The sequence below is a fragment of the Limanda limanda genome, chromosome 12 (genome assembly GCF_963576545.1).
Source record: "Limanda limanda chromosome 12, fLimLim1.1, whole genome shotgun sequence".
Lineage (NCBI taxonomy): Eukaryota > Metazoa > Chordata > Actinopteri > Pleuronectiformes > Pleuronectidae > Limanda > Limanda limanda.
In genome coordinates this window covers 25,582,869-25,606,002 of record NC_083647.1, presented here as the reverse complement: position 1 = coordinate 25,606,002, position 23,134 = coordinate 25,582,869, and the positions used below count along the sequence as shown (strand labels likewise).

The 23,134-nt window shown below is 41.2% G+C and overlaps 2 protein-coding genes across 11 annotated transcripts in view; both read right to left on the bottom strand.

Moving 5' to 3' along the window:
- Positions 1–12,157, bottom strand: part of mark3a (MAP/microtubule affinity-regulating kinase 3a) — a 53,771-nt gene extending 41,614 nt beyond the window's left edge. For all 10 annotated transcript variants that reach the window (XM_061082326.1, XM_061082329.1, XM_061082328.1 and 7 more), the window contains exons 1-3: positions 11,654–12,157; positions 5,791–5,973; positions 2,036–2,089 (exon numbers count right to left, since the gene is read on the bottom strand). In XM_061082326.1, the coding sequence (XP_060938309.1) occupies positions 2,036–2,089; positions 5,791–5,973; positions 11,654–11,704 (288 nt within the window). In that variant the 5' untranslated portion in view covers positions 11,705–12,157. The remainder of the gene's footprint in view (positions 1–2,035; positions 2,090–5,790; positions 5,974–11,653) is intronic.
- Positions 12,158–14,549: 2,392 nt separating this feature from the next.
- On the bottom strand, positions 14,550–22,309 carry eif5 (eukaryotic translation initiation factor 5). Its single transcript, XM_061082445.1, has 12 exons — positions 22,292–22,309; positions 21,477–21,710; positions 19,127–19,406; positions 18,905–18,986; positions 18,537–18,709; positions 18,303–18,414; positions 18,062–18,186; positions 17,439–17,600; positions 16,782–16,943; positions 16,497–16,661; positions 15,648–15,788; positions 14,550–15,223 (listed from the first exon to the last, which is right to left on the bottom strand). Exons 3-12 carry the CDS (start codon positions 19,196–19,198, stop codon positions 15,125–15,127), a joined length of 1,293 nt encoding a protein of 430 aa, XP_060938428.1. The 5' UTR covers positions 19,199–19,406; positions 21,477–21,710; positions 22,292–22,309; the 3' UTR covers positions 14,550–15,124.
- Between the last annotated feature and the right edge of the window lie 825 nt (positions 22,310–23,134).

Genomic DNA, 23,134 nt, shown 5'->3' with positions numbered 1-23,134 from the left:
TGTTTATGGGATTGATATCTGCGAGGGGACTGTGAAGAGGTAAGAGTTTTACTTTCTGGGACTTTGTTGTGGTTCTTACGATATAATCATCATCATGCTCCTCCTCCTCTTCCTATTTGGGTCAGGTCACGTTCAGGACGCCCTCAGATAAGAAAAATGATTTCTTTGAAAATCCTCTTATGCAAGTCAAGTTCATTAAGTTTTCCACTGATCCTTTTTGGAAAACCCAGAACCACATGTCATATGTTAATTTGTTTAATCTGTACAACACAATGCTTTGTGTTGAGGGGAGTTGTGTGATATTTGTTATCAGGGACCAGAGAACTTTCTTCAGCTGTGTTGTTACCTTCAGAAAGAGTCACATGAACTTTTCCTCTGTTTCCAGGTGTTATGCTAAGCTAAGCTAACTGGCCTTAGCTTCCTATTGACCATGATGACATCAGAGTGATATTGATTTTCTCATTAAACTCAGCATGAAAAGCAAATGAGTACATTTGTAAAAACAAGTCAAAGTATTCCTTTAACACGAGTGACCTTGTAGAAATGAACCTTGCCAGATTAGAACCCCGGCTGGAGGCTCGTGAAAAACAAAAACCACAAATCAAATCCATGTCAGGATTTCCTTCAATTCTCAATCTCCGTCTCGGCCGCCGAGAAAGAAAAAGAGAAAACGGAAACCGGACTTTAAATAGAAACACGTGACAGGAACGTGAACATTTAATGTGTCAATCACGGACAAAGTACTAAGAAGTATTGTAGTTTCTTTTTTTCAAGCCTGTTCCAATTCCTCAAAATAACCATCAGAAGGAAATCTGTGTTCCTGGTGGAGCGGCAGGAAAAATAACACCTCGGATAAAGACATTTTGTTCTCCTTGACTTGAACAAAGCACCGAACCTAAAAACAACAAGCGCCGCCGACAAAAGCCTCACGCTTTGTGTTGGCGTGGCCGCTGTCATGACTCAGTGTTTTTTGTCCGTGTGGTGTCACAGTCAATGCCAGCGGAGCCGGGCCTCCGAGATACAAAGAGCAGAATCAATGGAGCTTTGGAAAAACTGATGGAAAACCACTAGCCGAGCGCTGGGAGGGCCGAGGGAGCGAGGAGCCGGGCGGCGGGGGGGCCAGCTGAGCATCAACACCCGACGCCATCACCAGCCGCTGAGCACCCCCCCCCGTCCGCTCTTATCTATCTGACAAGCAGAGAAAGCCTCCGGAGCCGAGTCGATATCAACCCCGACTTCCCTGGAATGACTTCCAAGCCGAGAGACGGAGCCAAAATGCACAGCGGCACAGATCAAAACAACCACACACACACACAAACACACACACACACACACACACATCTCCCTTGCTAATGAGTGTACACATTCAAAGAAAGGCATTATGGGTAGCTCATGAAACTGGGACGGGAAGGCAACATTCACACTCGGGCCGCCGGAGATATTTGCATTTTTAAAGGAGAAACCAGCTTCCTGATTTTTTGTGATTTAACCGGGAAGCTGTTCCTCCCGGTTGCATGACAACCGAACAGCGGGAACTGGGAAAAGGTGAAGGTGAAGAAGAAGAAGAAAGAAAATACATATCACATTGAGTTTCTCCTGAAGACGAACAGATGTTCACAGAAACAACTTTAATTACCACTTCCAGCAGAAAAGCCTCCCGGGGGACAAATCTAAACCTTAAAAAAAACTCCTTTTTATTTTTTTTAATTGGCTCAAACCCCGGAGTTTGCTCTTCTTTTCCTTAAACTGGATCGAACAGAAGAGACTGAACACGGAAACAATCTGCTAAGTGGGACACTGAGCCGAGCTGAATCATCTCCTCCACCGCAGAAGCATCGCACTGAAATAATAAAAAGCTCTTAATTCACACCGGAGAGCTACAAGGAGAACACACACACACTCCGTCCCAGCATGCCTTGCGTCCCATTTACACAATTAATACTCAATCTGTCGTGCGTCATGAATTAGTAAATGAATTCTGCCACAGCGTGAGAGAATAAACCAGGAGAGAGAGAGAGAAGGGGGGGTAAATTACCTTCTGAAGGCTGTTTGGGTTCAGCTGCGTCTTGTCTATTATCTTAATTGCCACCTGTGGAGAGAAAAAACAGCATTGGAACAGAGCTGAATAGACGAGAAGAAGAAGAAGAAGAAGAAGAAGAAGAAGAAGAAGAAGAAGAAGAAGAAGAAGAAGAAGAAGAAGAAGAAGAAGAAGAAGAAGAAGAAGAAGAAGAAGAAGAAGAAGAAGAAGAAGAAGAAGAAGAAGAAGAAGAAGAAGAAGAAGAAGAAAAAGAAAAAGAAAAAGAAAAAGAAAAAGAAGAAGAAGAAGAAGAAGAAGAAGAAGAAGAAGAAGAAGAAGAAGAAGAAGAAGAAGAAGAAGAAGAAGAAGAAGAAGAAGAAGAAGAAGAAGAAGAAGAAGAAGAAGAAGAAGAAGAAGAAGAAGAAGAAGAAGTGGAACTGACATCAGGAAGCTCAGGAACAGAAACTGACATTAAGGAGCCGAGGCAGAACCGAAAATATGTTGTTTTCATAGAAATAACACTGGATACATCTCGATATATAGTCCAGGCAAAGTAGCCCAATTTGGAGCCAAAAATAGAAGTAATTGTAAAAGAATTTTTTTCAGCATAGATCATTTCTATGAGGTGTCCAGAACAACATACTAAAAGTCCTAAGAAATCCTAGTTGAGGAAATATGTTTAATTCTCATCAATGTGCCAATAAGGCAACAATACACCCCAAAAAGACTATTTTTTTTCTTTACTCCTATCAAAATGAAACTTTACACAATGAAAGTAGCCATGAAACGTAACATTTTTTGTATTACAAGTTTCTTTGAAAATGAATTTATGTATGTATTTGTCATACATATGAACGGTGTTTCTGCCTATGCAAATTAGGACATATTCAATAAGTGTGGAGCTCATGTGCTTGTCAAATTCATTTCAAAAGAAACTTGTAATACAAAAAAAGTTACTTTTCATAAATACTTTTACTATGTAAAGTTTTATTGTGGTAGGAGTAAAGGAAAAAATTAAGCCTATTTGGGGCATATGCGATTAGTGTATAGCTCATTTGCATATTCAAATTCATTTTCAAAGAAACTTGTAATACAAAAAATGTTACGTTTCATGGTTACTTTCATTGTGTAAAGTTGTGTAAAGCATTGTGTAATGCTGAAAAAAATTCTTTTACAATTAGTCGGTCGTAAAACGCTACTTTGCCTGGACTATTATATCTTTTAGAGACAATCTGAGACGGTTTCCACATTCTCCTCCAGAAGAAGTCGAGCAAACGGCCGCTGAGGAATAATTAACGACAGAATCAAGAGGGAATCGAGGGGAAAAGAGTCGAGCGCCGAGTTCAGAAGAAACTCTTTCTGTTCATCAATTATAAACGGATCAAACGCTCGGCAGCGGCTCATCCTGAAAACATCCATTACTGCCAACAAGGTTTAGAGCCACGAGCCGGGTTAGGAATACGAAGGGTGTTTGTTTTAATATTTTACTCATTCTCGTCCCGAACACGCTAAGATTTAACAGTTCTTCCTTTTTGAAACACGGATGTGACAAGTCTCACAGAAGAAGAATGTTAAAAAACTGCAGCTTTGATCGAATGGGCTAAAAATGGAAAACTTCTGAATTAGATTAGGAAGCGTCTGATCACGGAACGAGAAATAACCACGTTAGGAATCAGAGCAGTTTGTGATATGATGTACAGTCGACACAGAAGAAGCATTGATGTTTCATTTCCAGCTCTGGGATTTGATCTGAGCTTTGTTTCTTTAAAAGCTGAATACGAGTCCGTCACTATGATCCCCCCCCCCGATGATACTGCTGCAGTTTCAGTGCTGTTAAGGTAACGACTCTGAGGGGGGGGGGGGATGCTATCAACATCCATCTCTCAGTCTTTTCACGAATCAGTAAAATGCTTCCTCAATGTTTCTCCTGTGACGACCTGGGATCGGATATCACTTCCTGCTCTATAAGCAAATTATAAATGTAATTTGTATTCGCAAAGACAAATCATCACTAATCACTTTCCATTTGGGAGTCATCATGTTTAATATGATATATATAAAATGAACTGATTTGTTTGGATTGGATTGTATATGTGCATCTATATAAAATGGCTCCTGAGTGAGAAAGTAGAAAAAAAACATACTTGTTTTAGTTTTATCGTTTATAGAGCGTAAATTAAAATAAGTTAGGAGTAGTCTTCTGAAGTAATAAATATAATAATATATACATATAATATATTAAATTTTGTGTTTGCAAAGACAAATCATCACTAATCACTTTCTATTTGGGAGTCATCATGTTGATATGATAAATATCAAATGTAAAGGAATTGGATTGTATATGTGCATCTAAATAAAATGGCTCCTGAGTGAGAAAGTAGAAAAAAAACATACTTGTTTTAGTTATATCGTTTATAGATCGTAAATTAAAATAAGTTAGGAGTAGTCTTCTGAAGTAATAAATATAATAATATATACATATAATATATTAAATTTTGTGTTTGCAAAGACAAATCATCACTAATCACTTTCTATTTGGGAGTCATCATGTTGATATGATAAATATCAAATGTAAAGGAATGGGATTGTATATGTGAATCTATATAAAATGGCTCCTGAGTGAGAAAGTAGAAAGAAACGTGCTCGTCTTAGCTTTATCGTTTACAGAGTGTTAATTTAAATAAGTTAGGGTTCGTTTTCTGAAGTAATTGTAAACATGTTATCAATATTTAACGGTTGTGAAACTAATTTAACCTGAACACGCTAAGTTTTAACAGTTCTTACTTTTGAAACCACGTCAAAGTCGTTGAATGTGACAAGTCACAAATAATCACCAACGCCATTTGTGTTCGCAAAGACAAATCCTCATTAATCACTTTCCATTCGGGAGTCATCATGTTTAATATGATAAATATCAAATGTAATGGAATTTGTTTGGATTGGATTGTATATGTGCTTTTATATAAAATGGCTGCTGAGTGAGAAAGTAGAAAGAAACATACTAGTTTTAGTTTTATCGTTTATAGAGCGTAAATGAAGGCACCCTACATTTGGAATGAGGTCCAAAAATCTTTAAGGTTGTGCTCATTTATTTCATTAAGGGAATTCTCGAATCTTATCTCATGTACAACTGACTTCTCCTGCAGTGATTGTAACTGTTAGTTGACTTAACCATAGTATTTATTGAATCGTCAAAAATGATTGTTTATGACCTTTTCCCTTGTATTACTGTATGCATATATATATATATATATATATATATATATATGCATATTTATTTTATTCCTATTTTTTTTCTTTCAATGTATCAACTCTTCATTGTACCCTTGTTGTAAATGGGGGTCTTATTCCTCAATGTGTTTTTCCGAGGCTTAAATAAATAATCAATTAATCAATCAAATTTGAATAAGTTAGGGTTCGTTTTCTGAAGTAAATGAAGCATGTAATCAATATTTAACGATTGTGAAACTAATTTAACAATTTAACAATTTATCAAATGTAAAGGAATTGGATCGTATATGTTCATCTAAATAAAATGGCTGCTGATTGAAAACCTCAGCAGAAAGAAAGAAACGTGCTTGTTTTAGTTTTATCGTTTACAAAGTGTAAATTTAAATAAGTAAGGCTTCGTTTTCTGAAGTATATGTAGACATGTTATCAATATTTAACGATTGTGAAACTAATTTAACCTGATTTTCTTGTACAACCAGTACGAAGTCGTCTGAACACCTTGAACCTGACTTCCTTCTCTACAGCGTCCCCGTGCGTCTCACCTCTCGGCCGGTGAGGATGTGTCGGGCCAGCTTGACCTTGGCGAAGTTGCCCTTGCCGATGGTCTTGAGCAGCCGGTAGTTCCCGACGTGCGGCTGCTGCGGCTCCTCCGAGCTGCGCGAGCGCACGCCGGTGCGGCTGGAGCGCGTGCTGATCTCCTGGCGCCCATTACTGTGAGACGTGTGCTGTGGAGAAAAAGAGACATTATTTTAGACATCTGCAGGTGGTGCATTCTGGGAAACATGTACGTGCATCACATGACCGGTGACTCGTGGTGATCTGCTGCTCCACTCAGGATATTTATAGTTCTTCATCCAGGAGAGGAAAGTAACTTTTATCTTCCACCTGCCGCCGCTGCCGAGCTCGGTGTTTACAGGAAGTTTTATGATTTCAACCGTCAGAGCCTCAGAATCAGAGGAATCTGTGACATTGAAGTCTGACACAAGCATTAATGTGATAATAATAAATCAACCGACTAATCATTTGATGTCTGAGATGTCAGAAAATAAGGGGAAACGTTTCCATCACAAGTTCCCAGGATCCTCTGTGACGTCCAAACAGAAAGATCTAAATCCTTATCAACAAGGCCCGGGACCCCCACCAAGGCCCGGGACCCCCACCTGACTCGGACTTTTATTCCACCCCCACACCTCTAGGATGTGTTAAATTAACACATTATATCATATCATATTATTAGGGCTGGGCAAGTTAACTCGTTTCAATCGAGTTAACTCAAGTGATGAGTTAACTCGATTAATTATTTTATCTCGCATTCACTCAGGTTTGATTATTTATTGTTTTATTGTGAAAGTCAGGCTTTTATTTTGTGAAAGTCTGTTGCTGACTGCAGCAGAACAGGAAAAAAGAAAATAATTGGCGGATAAACAATCGAGTTAACTCATCACTTGAGTTAACTCGATTAAAACGAGTTAACTTGCCCAGCCCTACATATTATATTATACTGCATTACATTGCATATTGCAATCTGACACTGTTCACTGTTTTGCATTTAGCATTTCACTTTTTACTTCACTTTTTATATCTTTTAACTTTTATATATTTTTATTCAGAAATGTTTATGTCAAAATAAATGTTACTTTGTATAAATATTGGTAAAAAGTGAGTAAAAAAGAAGTAAACAGTCAGTATATATATATACTGGTTTCCTATTTTTTATTGCTCTCCTATGTATGTTGTATTTATTGAGTTTCTATGTTTCTATGTTCATTGTTTGCACCAATAACCAGAGCAAATTCCTTGTATGTGTAAACGTACTTGGCAATAAAATTCTTCTGATTCTGATTCTGAGATTATTAGGTTAGTTTATTTATTCTCTCAGCTCTGAAACCGTTTAGGAACATCCCTGTTTTCATTTGTGATCGGATCTAAATGTTCCAGACCAGAATCCCACAGTTCAAACTCGGCTTCAACACATTAATGAGAATCACGTGCATAATAATAATTGACTAAATTGAAGAAATGTGACTCAGGAAGTTGTGTTTTCAGACAACAGGATCAACAGAATCCAGAAAAACTTATTTACGTTTATTTTAAAAGGATTTTCACCAGTTTCCCAGAGATTATTTCATGGATCTTGATAAAACAAATCAGGCACATTCATGGGACACGACTGTCATGAGTCTGTGCATTTTAGCTTGATTGAATTGAAGGAGCCTGTGGGGCCTTGGCGGAGGAATGTGCTCGGCTGAGTTCCATTCCGGTTGCCTCATGTCATCCTCGTTTCCTCGACTTGTGTAAAGCAACTTTTCAGCTGCTGTACTGCAACAGAGGGTCAGCTCACTAATCATGTTTCTGTCATTTTCTTTACTCTTCCCTCTGTTCAAATCTTGTTCAAAATGAAATATTAATTTGAACTTGCATTAAAAAGATACAAAAAAATAAAAGACTACGTGACTGTCAGTGTTTGTTCCTGTGGTTTTAGGAACAAATACAAGTTAATTAAAGGTTATTGAAGAGTCAAACCATAGCAACAGTCTTGTTTAGAGACACTGCTACTGTGATTTACTCTGGGAAAATTATTATGTGAAACTCGTAAACAACCCACATCTTGAATTATAATGTTTCATCATCTGTGTAATTAGCAGATGACACTTTAAACACCATTAACACTCATTAAATATCTGTCATTAGTGGTGAGAGCTCTGCTTCCTTTTCCCTGAAGGACATTAGACCTAATTTGTCACCAATGTTTTTATGATTAGTTCTGGAATCACAGTCTTGAGTTTCTCCTTGGACGTAAAACAATCCGTTTCTGCCTTTTCAGTCATTAAGACCAATTATCGGATGATTCATTGATAATAGAAATGTGAGTTGCAGCCCAACATGACGTCAGTGTGTATTACACACACCAGCTCTGCTCCTCACACACACACAACACTGGAAAATCCTGTTTACCAACCAGCTTTGTCTACTCAGAGAGTCTCAGTGGGATCTGAACTCACGAGCCCGAAACTTAACTCCTCAGGATATTTCACAAAGGCCTTGAAGTGAACACACACACACACACACACAACCTGATGCATTCTGGGTCTTTATCTGGGTTTTGATGCTGCACAGCTCTGACGCCACCACCAGTGGAGGGATTGATTCCCCCCCCCCGCCTGTCCCAACAACTATAAAAACTGAATGTGATGATCGACTGCTCGGCTGACGTCTCATTAACAGCGGCGATGCCCTCTGCTCCGCCCGGCGCGGCCCCTCCCGTCCCCACCCGACTGACCCCATTCACCCCCCCGACAACAGTGAAAGGGACTGTGATGAAGTGGGAACTTTAACAATAAGAGTGTCACCCTTTAACTTCTTGCCCCCCTAACGGCATATAAACCACGTTATAACTCTACTGCATGTCCTCAATCCACAAAGCATAAACCCAGTTTTATCGTCTCTAGTTGAAACACGATTAAATCTATACGATAATGTGCAGATACTAAAGATAATACGACTTCTCATTGAGCATAATGGAGATTTAACAGCAGATAGAGTGAGTATCAGGTACGAAGGGAAGACAAGGTCACAAAAAACTAAATTACCGCTGCAGACATTAAAAACATCCATAATAATATTGCAAAGACATCAGGGGACGTATAAATAACCGTAACAATCACAAAAGGTCACTTAAAACTCTCTTCTAAGCTGCAGAGACACTTTAAGTCGCCAAAGGAATATTTTAGGATTCTTCAGCGATAGGAGATAAAAATACCATCAACTGGGATCAGGTCACTGGTGAAAACCAAGTGGGACGATCAGGACGCCGGGTTTCTCTCTTTTCCTCTAAAGAAACAAACAAGTTTCCATTTTTCCACATGACACGAGAAACAGAAAAGGCCAGATTGATTTGATCCTTTCCTTTTCAGTGGCTACTCACAAAGCTGCGGTGTGTCCTGGCTGCTTGGGCGCCCGTCATGTTCACACAGGAGAGAGAGATTCTGCCCCGGTGAAGAGGAGGAGGAGGAAGAGGAGGAGGATGCCCGGAGAGAGATTCCCACAACACCAGACTCCCCCCAACTCAAGAGCACCGGCAACCAGACAGACAGGGAGGGAGACAGGAGGAGGGGGGGGGGTGCACTGATCCCAGTCAAGCCCCATTACAGGCAGACACACCAAAACCGGACACCAGACTCTATCCTTTCAAAATAAGAGCTTCCAGTCAGCTGCTTTCTGAAGGGTTGGAGGCATAAAGGCTCCTCTGTGCCTTTGTGTGGGATTATCTCGCAATTGGACTTCAGGGTTTAGCAAGAAACTGAGGGTTTTCACGATTTTCTCACATTTTGTTTAACTCAGGGATCGATTATTTCAGGAAAATCTGGATCTAAATTAGCACTGTTCTGTTTATCTTTGTTTTAACTCTTTGTTTTCACTGTTTTTTTACATTTGCAGCTGGTGAAACGTCTCATTTTCCACCACACGGGTGAATAAAGGTTCCACCACATCCCATCAGCTCCACTTGTGCTTTGTCTCTTCTCCAGCTGACTCCCTGCTGCTGCCGTGACCAATCATGAGACTTTGATGAAATCACATGTGCACGTTACGCGGCTGCGGTTGAACAGGATGTGAGCAGAAAGGGGAGATTACGGTGGATAAGTAGGAATATGAATTTTAAACTAACGTGAATTCAACAGAAGCACGTGGCGATGTGGAGAGTGAAGGTTCAGAAAGTATTAATTACAGCAATGAAAACGTCCTAAACAGCTGTTACAAGACTTAAGGAAACTTTAGCAGCTCGCTCTGGATTTAAGTTTTGAGAGTGAAGTGCTCCAACACTTAGAGAATCGATTACCAGCTAATTAATTATTTGACAATATGATCATTTAAATCATCCAACCAAAACATTCATATAGTTCCTCTTTCCTTCACATTATGAATTCACGCATGGAACAGGCAGAAGCTGGTTTGTATGACTAATGAGCGAAAACTGTGAGAAATTCTGAAAACTGAGCGGATGTTTGAATTAAAATGACCCCTAACACTAAAAACGTCCTCTTTTTTGTAGTTGTTAATTATGTTTTTTTAAGTGACAACTTAAAGGCTAAAACTACTTATTTTCATGCTCAATTATTTTTACATTTGACTCAGTAATAATTAGGGCTACAAAAACAAAATAGGTGATATTGATATCTGAGCAGCTGGAATCCGTGGATTTGGGGCACGCTTGGTTAAAATAAAAAAGACGCAAATATATTTAATTTTATACAGACATCTTAAGCTCATTGAGAAAATCAGAGCTATGTTTATTGGCTGTTTGGCCAGAGAAGTCATTCATTATTTAAGGCATCACCACAGGCTCTGTTGACTAAACTGCCATTTTGTTTTGCATCAATTCAAATAATGTTCATCTGATTTGTCAAAATATATGAAATATGGAAATTAGCATTAAAAAGGTGCGGAGGACTGCATTGGAAAACATTTAAACATCTTAAATTACAATTCAATTTGTGTTATTTAAAACAGATTTAAAATACTAACAGTTAGGGACATATGATTTAGCTATCCATGAACATTATTTCTACTTTTCTGATCATGTGGCCAGAGAAAAACTATATCACTGAAGTCATAACTTCCAGCTCTGGTAGTTATACAATACGACTAAATTGTCATTTAATTTTGTTTTACTGTAATGTACTGTTCATTTTATCTGTCAAATTCAAAATATAAGGAATATGGGAATTAACATTAGGAGATGTGGATGATTCTAGAGGAGAACACGTTTAATTCCAATTCAATGTGTGTCATTTAAAAACAGATTTTAAATACTAAAGGTTGGGGACATATGCAAATCATTTTTACTTCCGTTTCAATGTGCGTAGTTTCCTCTTTTGAAGGATTTAGAACAACAACACACATACGCTTTGATTCCTACTCTACAACGCTGCTATTTTTTGAGATTAAAATGATGAACTGTTTTTGTGCGTCAGCGAGGTTTAATTTTGAAAATCCAGAACCGGAAGCTCCAATCAGTTACATTGAGACGTTTATTTCTCAGACTGAGATTCTATTGGTCCCGAGGGGGCGGGACTAACGAGTCCATATTCGGAAGCTGAGCGGTGGAGCCCCCCCTGAGTGACAGCCGGGCCAGCCAATGGGAAGCCGGGCCCGGAACCACTGTTGCCTGCCAGATGAAGCAAAGTGTTGCAGTTCACTTTGTGTTCGGGCCTAAAGGTCCAGACTTCCGGTTCCGATCAGCTGCTCGCACCCAGAACTCAGTGAATAAAACGCAGAATAAAGACAAACACGCAGCGACGGAGGATTTAAAGTGAAACACTCCGACCCAGTGCAACAAATCACAGGAAGCCCGAGTAGAGTGCGGTGCTCCGCGGCGTCCGGGGCAGTGCGACCGGGAACTCTTACCGTCTCCGTCCCCTTCTCGTTCACTGTGGGTAATGGAGTCTTGTTGGACATCTTCTCCTCCGGTCCCGGTGCTCACGTCCACACACAATCCGCCGACACACACTCGCCACTAAGCCCGGTTCCTGCGCGTCGCCCCTCGGATCGAGTCCCTCCGCATGGGTCGCTTCCCTCCGGGGCAGCGGACGTGCTGGAGCCTCACAAGCCGAGCGGAAACCAGCCTGAAGCGGGTCCGACCCGAGGCAGCGTCCGGTGGTGGGTTCGAGTCCCTGAACGCAACTCACTGCTCAGGCGCTGTCCAGCGGAAAATGGCTCCGGGCTTTTCCTCTTCCTCTCACACAGCAGCTGAACGAGCAGCCGTGGGTTCGAGGCCCGGCGCGGCGTGCTTCCTCCCGGGCGGCGGTCGAAGGCGGCGGCTCAGATACTCGCCCTCGGTTCGGTTTCTTCCATCTCCGGCGGAACCGAAGTGAAGCTGGCGGAGTTAGGTGGAACCAAAATGGCGGCTCCGCGGCGGGGCTGGATTAGGGTGCGTTCACGGGCCGCTCCCAGGCTCCGACATCACAGCTCCTCCTGAGTCGTCCACCCACCAGCAGTTGTTTTCATTTGTTCCCGTCGATTACTCGATTAAAAATCCACCATAAGTTCAAATTCATTAAAAAAGTATTCGTCAAATGTGGAACGTATTGAAATGTAGGGAAATGACTAAGGTGCTTTTTTATTAATTCATAATTCTCAATTAGTCAACAAAATTCATTAGAAATTCATATTCATTTGTAAAATATCGAATAAAGGGACGTGTTTCGTTGTGGCTACAATGCATTTAATTTTTCCCCGATAAGTCAATTCAAATTCATTAGAGGTTTGTGGTAAAATTAAGCAAAATGTTTCAAATTGTTTACATGCAACACTACTTACACCTTTCTTACATTATATACTATTGTTCTTGAAGTGCAGTAGTGACACAATGATATTCATCACATGTTGGAATTAAATTGTGACATATGAATATTTGTAAAATACAGTATTTGTAGATGAGATATATTTATGAGTTTCTAAATATATGTGTTAAATAAAGGTTTAGATCATATCTTCTTCAAAAGTTTATTAAAAAAGTAGCAATATTACAACAACCAGAGTCGACCACTTATCTGCTGAACCATAAAAAACATGAAGAGACGTACAAGAATAAAATTAAATGAGATGAAATATAAATAAACACAACTCCAGGACACTGAAAAGCCTGAGGATACAGGTGGGTCTTCAGATTTAATTTAATTATGTCAATGGAATTAGAACTCAGAACTAAGTGTTAATAGGAAACAGTTTGGAGGCTTTGGGGCAACGACAGCAAACAAAAGATCGTTCTAACCCCTCGACCCTTGACCCTTGACCCCTGATCGAGGGACAGGATCATTGATTCATCAGCTGATTCAACTCAAGTTACATCACAACATTAAATGTGGAATTTGACATAAATAAATCTAAAAAAAGCACAAAAAATACATATAGAGAGCCATAAGAAACAATTGAGGACTATGAAGGGTCAATAAAATGACTTGATTACTGTAATAAACATCAAAGTCTAACTCTGCACACAGTCAGGGTGTGAGAAGTGTTGCACAGAAACGTGGGTGTTGATATTTCCCACGGCGCCTGAAGGCCGCGTCAGGAAGTGAGGAAAGCAGCTGAGCTCGGTCTCATTGGATCAGAACTGTCATCGACTCACTGGAAACTTTCTGCTCAGGAACAAACAACCTCCGGGAAGCTGCAGGAAATCAGCCTGACAACAACATCACGTTCTGGAAACGGGACTTTTTACACTTTACTTACATTTATTCAGATTTTTCACTTTAATAAATAACTTTTTTATTGAGGCAAATTTGTTCAATAAATCCAAAAGAGAATAAGAGAAATCAAAATCAACAATGATGGAAAAAACGTTCCACTAGACTCTATATATACATGAATCTCATAAATAATATTAACGGTTAATTAAGCAGAGCACTACTGACTGGGGCTTGTTACCTTTTGTGTTGTGATATCAAAAAACAAACTTGTACTAAGGTCCAGAGTTCCCTGTTATTGAGTGAATAAAACCGTTTAAATAATATATTTTTTGTGTCGTACCAAGACACGACCTAATTTACAAATAAATCTAAAAAGGAAATACAGTATTTATTATATTAACTTCTTGTTTAATTACTTATAATTCATAATATAAACTAATACTTGAGCTTGTCCTATCTGGCCAATGTGTATGTGTACAATATGGTCCTGAACCATATTTTCTGATATCTTAAAATCATTTGTTCCACAGACCTTGTTTATTGTTGCTTAATTGCATTGTGTTGTGTGGAATTCTCTAGGCAGATACTTGTACTTAAATATATATATATAACTTTTGAATTTTGAGTAAAAATGTATCATTTAGGTTATCCGACCACTGTTATATTTTACATTGCTATCACACTAGACGATCATGTGTAGGATTGTCTGAGGTATAAACTTGTTTCATTCTATTTGTGATGTTTCTTTTATTCAGTCTCATAACTACATGAACATAGTTTAATCATGTTTCTTACCAGCGTCAGCAGCTGTTGCTCTGGCAACGAAGAAAATGTGGATTAAAATAAATCATAAAATATATCTTGTATCTTAACTTGATTTTAAATCCTGTGGATAAAAAATGTTTTAACCAACACATGAAGTAGATTTTGATACCCATAAAGTATTCAATGTAAATATAAGTGTGTATTTCTCATCTATCAAATATTCAGCACAGAGCTGCAAACATTTCATGTGTAACTTGTTACTTTTGATTAATGTAAGTGGAAAAGCACCTGTAATATTTCCCCAAACTCCATCAATCACATTTTCTTAAGTCTGACAAACACTCAAATCCAAATATATTCCGTTTAATGGCAGAAGAAGCAAATAAACACATGAGAATCTTTGACCGGTGAATTTTCAATCAATCTTCAAACAGGTCATCGTTAATATTCTGTCCATCAATGTTATTTTAGAGGATCTTTAGAATTCAATTTAGAGTTTCGGTAAAAGAAACCGGCATGATCTGATTTCACAACGCGAGCCAAACGATTTCAATCCAGAGTAAACGCTCGAGTGTGCTGCTGGATAGCAAAACATTCATTCTTTATTGACTGGAAAAATAGAGGGACCAAAAAAAATAAAATAAAACACACAACATCATAATGTGCAGTCAAAATGATCCCAGAACACCCCTGATTAAAATCCCCAAATCGACTTCATTTCATGAACTCTATAGATCTCCAAAATTAGATTAGCATTAATGTGCAGCAAGTAAAGCGCTATGTTAAGTCATGCCACAAGCGGAGGAGGAGGAGGGGGGGGGGAACGGGGGAGTAAAGGAGGGAGAGGCCAGCCGTTTAGGTCGTACAGGGCAATGTGAGTCAAAGCCACAACACAAGAAAAGCATCGGTGTCGTCAGGAGTCTCAGATTGCATCGATGTCGAGGTCGTCGTCTTCTTTTTGGGGCGCGGCCGTTTTCACCGTCTCCACTTTGAGCTCGCGGGCAGAGGACGAGTACACAACCTGAGGAGAGAGAGAGAGAACACAAACCACTCAGTTGCTGAACAAACACAGGGTCACATCACGGTGAGGTCACGACCCCGACGTTTAACAGCAAGTTCACAACAAACAACGGATCCTTGTGGTCGACGTGAGTTCATTTAACACGATGAGGATTCACCGCCGTTGACATTTTCCCACCGGATATTAAACTCACAAAACTGGTGTTGCAGAACCACAACAAATATTGAACAAGATGTTTGTTCAGTGTCTGTGTTGACTGAAGCCTTTTTAAACAGGAACTCAGGAGTCGCTGCACAACCCAGTCCAGACTTTCTCTCATCTTATATCACTTGTTTCTGTTTACAGGAAATCAACACCTAAATCTCTCTGAAATCCTGGTTCTGTACCACAACACAGTGAAAACTAACTGATCCACATCCATTACCTCCACGTTCTCATCATCTTCCACCTCCTCTGCTCCGCTGCCCTCGCTCTCCTCCTCCGCCTCCTTCAGCCATGTGACAAAAGGAGCAGCCTTGGCGTGGATCTCTTTGGCAAGTTCCTTAGAGACGTACTTCTTAGAGACCTGGTGGAGAAACAGCGAATCACAGTTGGTGCTCTGAGTAAAATCCAGTGTCTAATGTTCGGAGTTTAAATCACTTAAAAACAAATATGCTGTGTATGTGTTTAGGTTCAATATTTTCTGTCTGTTTCTTTTCTAACCAGCTTCACACAACTTCAGCAGCACAGTTGGGTCCTGATTATGCGTCAGAGTGATAAGTCTGTTCCAACACTGGATTTGTACAGACAGAGTTTAAGTAAACACACTTTGAGGAACCTGCAGGAAATGTTTTCATGAAGTAATTTACTTCTACTTCTGCAGGAAATTACAAATGTATTTGAAAATGACCTGACTATGAATTACAAGTTCTTTCAGTTTGAATTTTACTTTTATTTTACTTGATGCAGTTCACCTCTCACCTTTGTACCACTTCAGGTTATTTACTGGACTCAACTTGACTTTAGTTGATACAAATCCGTATTACATTAAACGTTAAAAACAGGTTAGACCCTAACAAGTCAAATAAGGGTTGAAACTAGCTGCTGAATAAAGTTCAATATTAAACCGAGTCAATACCACGGCTGCTTTTCAAAGTCTGAACAGTTAATGTTCACATGTGGTCTCAAACTGATAAGAAAGAAAGGTCTTTTTTTGAAAAGCTGAACATTTGGACCACAGAGATGTGTAGATGTAATGAGTTGTTGATATAAAGACATCTACACACACACACACCTTCTCTGCCCAGGCTAATATGACGTCCTCCTCCACCAGGTCATATTCGTACAGTTCCTTGAGGATGATGGGAACTCGGGACAGCAGCTGGACCTGATGCAGCTTCACGACGCACTCGAAGCCTCCCAGCAGATACTTCTGGGCTTTCTTGTTGTTGTGGGTGAACTGGGGAGAAATAATAAAAAAGATCACAAGCCAGTCAGAAGAACACTCGGGTCGTGAAGGGAAACATCTGAAGTTACATCTGATCCAGAGGAACGTTCAGAGGCGCATCATTCAACTCACTCGCAGGAAGTGGCGTTTGTATTTCTTGATCTGGTCGCGGATGTTCTCGTTGAAGAGCAGCTCGCTGAGGATGAGGGGGCCCATGGCCTTCACATCCAGGCGCTCTGCCTCCGCCAAGATATCCTTATCGGCCCCGTCGATGGTTCCACTCTCCTTCTTGTACTGGAGGAGCAAAGAAAACATTTGATCATAAGAAAGGTTTAAAGGAAACATAAGATTTGAAGGATCTTTTGCTCCTTTTAGGTCCAAAACTGGTATTTTACATAAATCTTTTGTCAACTTAATTATTTTCACATCTCCTTTAATGTCTTACTCAGATCTTTAAGTAGTAGAATGAGCCGACTAATGAACTACTCACTTATTAAAAAAGATCTGTTGAATGGAGGCTTTAACTGCTCAATTACAATTAAGGTCTGATGTTTTTGTGAGGAGGTGGCTACCTATTGTCTTAACTTTCTACTATTTATTTATTATTTTTCACTAATCAGTCTGTCATATATAATTTGTGATGCTGTCAAGGAATGTTTGTGTTTCTCTTCAATAAAGTTCTAAAAAAAAAAGAAAAAAGATCTGTTTCCACCATTTTAACAAAATTGAACATTTGTAAAGAAGAACAGAGGCTGTACGTGAATAAGGAGAATTCTTTGTGATTCTTACTTTGACAAAGTTGTAGAACAGGTTGACGCGCTCCTCCAGGGGTTTCTCCAGGTCCTCGCTGAGTGTCAGGTTCTTGGCGTGGCTGCTGATCTCCTCCATTCGCCTCCTCTGCGCCTCCTCTGTGGTCTCCTCGGCCCAGTCCTCGTCGTCGTCGTCTCGATCCTGACGAGCAGACACACAACCAGATCCATTAGAGACAGACAAACATTTAGGTTTTCAGTTGAGGGATCTTCTACACGGCCAATGTTTAAAAAAAACCTCAAAATAAACTGCAGGTTGTGAATCATGAACCTGAGCAAACAGGACGCCGTCATTGAAGCGTTTAACATCATTTCTCAGCAAACAAATGATCATAATGATTTGTGTTTGTGTTGAAGAGACCAACAGTCAACTAGCATGTGAATAATATCATGAAATTCACAGAGCCTGATAACAGAAGTTGCTGCAGACTGTGTGACGCTGATAATAAATTCTGTTTGTGTGCTCGACTTAAACAAAGATAAGCTCTCAACTAGGCCACTGGACTGTGCCCAGGGTTTGACAGAGTTTAAACTCTGCAGTGTGAGTGTGTCACTGCTCAGTACTGGTCCCTGATTGGTCAGAGAGCTCAGAAAGAAACCCACCACAGCATCAGGGGCGTCGAAGTCCCCGGTGGTCCCGGCCTCTTCGCCGCCGTTCTCCTTGTCCTTCTTGCGGTTCTTCTTATCTTTCTCTTTCTTGGCAGATGCGGCTACAATGTCGGTGATGTCTGTTGATGGAGAAGCAAAAAAATTGTCTATGAAATTGTCGAGGTTTCTATTGTGATCGTTACATTAAAACACTGCTGGTGTTGGTGTCAGAGTTCCATTAGAAGCAGGTTCTCACCTGGTGGGTTTTTGAGGATGAACGTGCAGAGCTTGTGTCTCATGTCGAGCATGCCGCGGTGTCCACAGGCCTTACACACAGTGCCAATGGTTTGTTTCTTGGAATTGACATTCTGTGAGAGGAAGACACAAAGTCAAAACTCAAGTAAAACACGAGTTCTCTGTATATGAATTAAAAGATATTTTACATTTTTGGGCGATCAGAACCAAAGGATTTGTGAAATTAGATATTTACCAGATCAGTTTCAGGGTTTTCGCACTCGGTGCACAGCACAAATTTTTTGATGAACCCATCAAGCATGTCCTGCAACTTGTTCGCCTCGTGGGATCCGTTGACGATGAAACGGTCGTTTTTGGAATCAAACTGGGTCTGAGCGCCGAGTTCACAACCAAAAAACTTGGTCGGGTCTGAGGAGGAGAGCAGAGATGAGGTCAGAGGTCAGAACGTAATGTCAGTTTCTTTTCAATCTTATCCGCCTGCTTTCAAACAACCGTGTGACCATTGTTTGATTGAAACACTATTGATCCTCATTGTTTCACTGAAGACATTCAGAAGAGATAAAGAGAGAGAGAACAGAAGATACCACACAAGGAGCTACTTACATGTTGGAGGCCTGTTCAGTGCCTTCGCAACATCAACCATGTTGACAATAACTGTCTTAATTCCATTCCCTTTGCCTTCAACCTGAAAGGAAGATAAAACACAAGGTTGACACTAGTCCCTCTACACAAGTTGAGGTTGCACATCTTAACAAAATGTTATAAACTTGATTCTGATCGATGTCACAAACTTGAAAGCTGTGGAAACTGATGGCGAGCCGTTACCTTGGCAATCAGACGGGGCATCTTGTAGCGGTAGAACTGGTCCAACACGCCGCGGTTGACGTTGACAGACATGTTGGCTGGATGTTAGCACTATCAGTAAGATAAAAGGATCTTGGTTGGGGATTTTTTGGGATCTTCTGTCTGGAAAAGAGGGGATGACATAAACGACTGCAAGCGTGCTCGGTCTCTGACATGAAAAATGTTGTGCCGCTGTGGCCGCAAGCTCCTTGCTTGAAGGCTAGATTTCCACCACACAGGTTCCAACGGCTGCGCAACAGCTCTGAAAGAGGAGAGAGGGACAAACGACAATCCATTATTAATGAGGAAAATCTAGAGGCATCTTCGTGGGAGTTGCAGACCACTTTAATACAGATTGAGTCAAAAGCATTGTCATTCAGTTATATAAATGAAATATAAAATCAATGGTTCGAATGCCTAGATGGTTCAAAACGTAAACTGTTGTTTAAGGATCTAAACATTGTGTTTCAAACTGCTGCTGCGACAGGTAAAGATCAGGGAAGACTTAGTCTGTAAACCAATCAATTGAGGCACATTAGTCATTCCTTTGAGATCTTGACAGCTCGCAGGCCACGAGAACAGAAAGAAACGATTCCTGTGGTGCAAAGTGATTCCAGAGTGGGTGCAGCTATTTCTCCTGAGCTACGTGAATTTCAGGAGGAACCAGAGAGACTCCGACAAAACTGAGGGACACTGCAGAGTCAAAATCCAGTGAGAACCAGGCCTCAGTTCCAACATGGCTGATACCTTGATACCGAATGACAACGCAGATTCCATTGCCTGAGCTCTGACACAGTTTCCCTACTTACAGGTTTAACATAAAACACACTCCACGTGTCTATTTAAATGTTAGAAAACAAACCTGTGTAAAAAGAAGCACAGGACAAACCCAGTGAAGCACCTGGCAACACATTGAACCGTTTAAAAAGAAGAGGGACGCTCCCTTTTAACCGGTTACGCCATGTCCAGCACATCAGCTGACACCAGGACGGCCCTGGCCCCAGCCGGGGACAATTGACCAGTTTGGAGCAGCGGTATTTTGCTGCGTTAGGGAACAGAGACACATAGCAAACCATCGTGGGTCAAAGTTCACCACGGCTGAGCTACATGTAAATCCACACACTGCAATCTGCCTCACCGCAGGGAGCCGGCGTTTTAATTTCCCGTCGTTAGCAGTTATCTGAAGTGGACGGTTCAGTGCTGTTAAATTTACATATATGTGACCGAGCCCTTGAGCACGGGAACGGTTGAATGTTAAATTATTGTAGTTGGATAAGGTTGTTAAACAAATATTTGGAGTTTCACTTTATACTTGTAAAGGTGCAATAAGTAAACTTATATTAACACCAAATACTACCTTTTTTATCATTGTTTAGTTTGAAACTATTATTTTATTGTATTTATTTGCTGCTCATACTTATGTTTATTCTCTGGTCCATTTCATTGCTGCTCAACATTTTGTTCTCACCCTTGTACTTCATGTATTTGAATGTAAAAAATACTTTTAAATGGTGTTAAAATATGTTAAATTTCAACTTACAATCAACACAACGCAAAATCCACTTATCAACCATTATTTTCAGTGTTTTAAAATATATTTTTTGTTACCATGGATAAAATCCCCCAGAGCTGCTCATTCAAATCCATCTCCACTTCAAACCAGTCTGAGCTCAACCTCCTGCTTCACCAGTCTGATCCCACATATACCACCAAGCCCCTGCCCCCCCCCCTGTCCCAGCATACCGCAAAACCAGCAGTTATCGATGGGATCCGGCAGCAGTGAGGAAGCCAGCTCAGCAGATTTACACCACAGAGGAGAAATGGAACCGGGGACGCATTGCAGAGCTTTTGTGATCATGTAAATACACAAAAAAAAGCCTTTTGTCTTCCACTCGGGCCTCTAGGCTCACAGGGCCTAGCTTGTGTTAATAGGTCACACACACACTCACACACACACACACACACACACAGGAGGCCTAGCAGCTGCCAACCACCCACCCCCCCCTTCCATCCTCCCTCCTCTACCCGGGATGGAGCACGCCAGGGCGGCTCCACATGAGGTGACTCACCGCCGGGGAGTCCCAGGGCCATGGGGAAGGAGGAGGGAGCTGGAGGCTAGTTAGCTTAGCATAGCTGGATGCTTGGTGCAGAGTGCGTCATCCAGCCACTGCACACGAGTGACGGGAATGGGAGACGCCATTTTGATACAGTGGCACAGAAAACATGTCATACTGCGAACCACACACACATACACATAGCACACATATACGCCACATTTAACAACACAACCTTTTACACATATAAAACCCAGGTTATAGACGGAGCCACTCACCGTTTTCGCAAAACAAAGACATAAACACAACGCTGATCGTCCAGGAGACGCAGGGAACGGAGCTGATGGCGGCGGGGGTCGTGCGGGTTGCAGCAGAGATGCGTGGTGGTCGAGCGGCTCCGGAAGACGAGTCCAGCACCCGAGAGCGTCCAGGCGGTGCAGGTGCCAGGCTCGGAGACGGAGGCAGGGCTTCGGGGGTCGTCGTCCGCTCGGGGGCTTCGGGTCGGGGGGCACCTGCGGGGGGGAGGGAGGGAGGGAGAGCACACTCACGTTACAGCGGAAGCTAGCGCGTTAGCATCGTTAGCACCGGTCCGGCGGCTGTCACGACAACGTCAAAAGTGGTTCCGCTCATTAGCCTGACGACACACAACGTAGCTCGACGGGACGGGAAGCTAGCATGCTAACATGCTAACCCCGTACACGTGTTCCCAATGCGACCCCCAAAAAACAACTACGACATCAATCCCTCGATAAATGTTCGTAAAAGTGGACTGACGTCACGTTGTGTTGCGTTATAAATTCACCGTAAACCTGTGGATGTACACGTCTCCGTGTGTCGTAACCGAGGGGGGGGGGGACTCCTGGAAATAGCCAGAGCCCAGATGCTAACGCGACGTCAGCTATTAGCCGAGAAGCTGAGGTGAAAGCACCGCGACGGGTTGTATCTTTAGCTTTAGCCCCGGTTAGCTCGCGTCTCTCGTTAGCTTTAGCCCGGTTAGCTCGCTGCTCTTCCTCCGGGGGGCCGCGGGGCACGCTGGGGAACCTACAGCCGGACGAAGCGATGGGAACTCGGGGAATGTTTTAGCTCCGCTCACCTCTCGAATGTTCTGACGCTTCTCTGCGCTGCGACTCGGAGCTGGAGATCAAAGGCACCAGCGCACACTTCCGGCGCGGGCGCCCGTTTCAAAGTAAGAGGTTCTCCCGTGTGTGGATGGGGTTGAAATAAGGGGGGGGGGACGACCGGACTGGACAGGAAAGGGTACGATGCGATACGATTGGATAATAAAACATAATAATAATTATAAATTCATTTGTATAGCACTTATCTCAACAAGGTTACAAAGTGCTTCACAAAAAAAGTCTATGACAAAAAGAAGAATGCATTATAATAAAAAGGTTAAAAGCCAAATCATAACATAATAAAGGCAAGAGCTTATAGTTTATAGAGAAACCCAACAGTTACCTCAATGAGCAGCACAATGAGAAGATAGAGAGAGGTGTGTGTGTAGGGGGGGCACTTATCAACACTGTAAGACTGGTTGTTGTAATGTAAATAAAAAGGACAGTCTTCAGTTGTACCTTAGTGTCATCAGGTGTTTCAGCCTTTTTATCGCAATAACGTTAAATGCTGAACCTGAGGGTAAATCTGACGGGCTACTGGCTGTGAAAGACATGGATACTATATGAATGGATAATATATATGATAATCAGAATCACAATTATTTTATTTGCCAAGTATATTTGCACATACAGGAAATTGCCTTGGTGTGGTTGTTGCACTGTACATGAAACATAAAACAACAATTGGACATAAAACGACAATATATAAGAAACAATAAGTTATGGGCATGTGCGGTGCTAAGGTGCAGTGATGATTGTGATGATACATTGATACAATACGATACAATTTGATACAAATGGATACAATAATATACTTT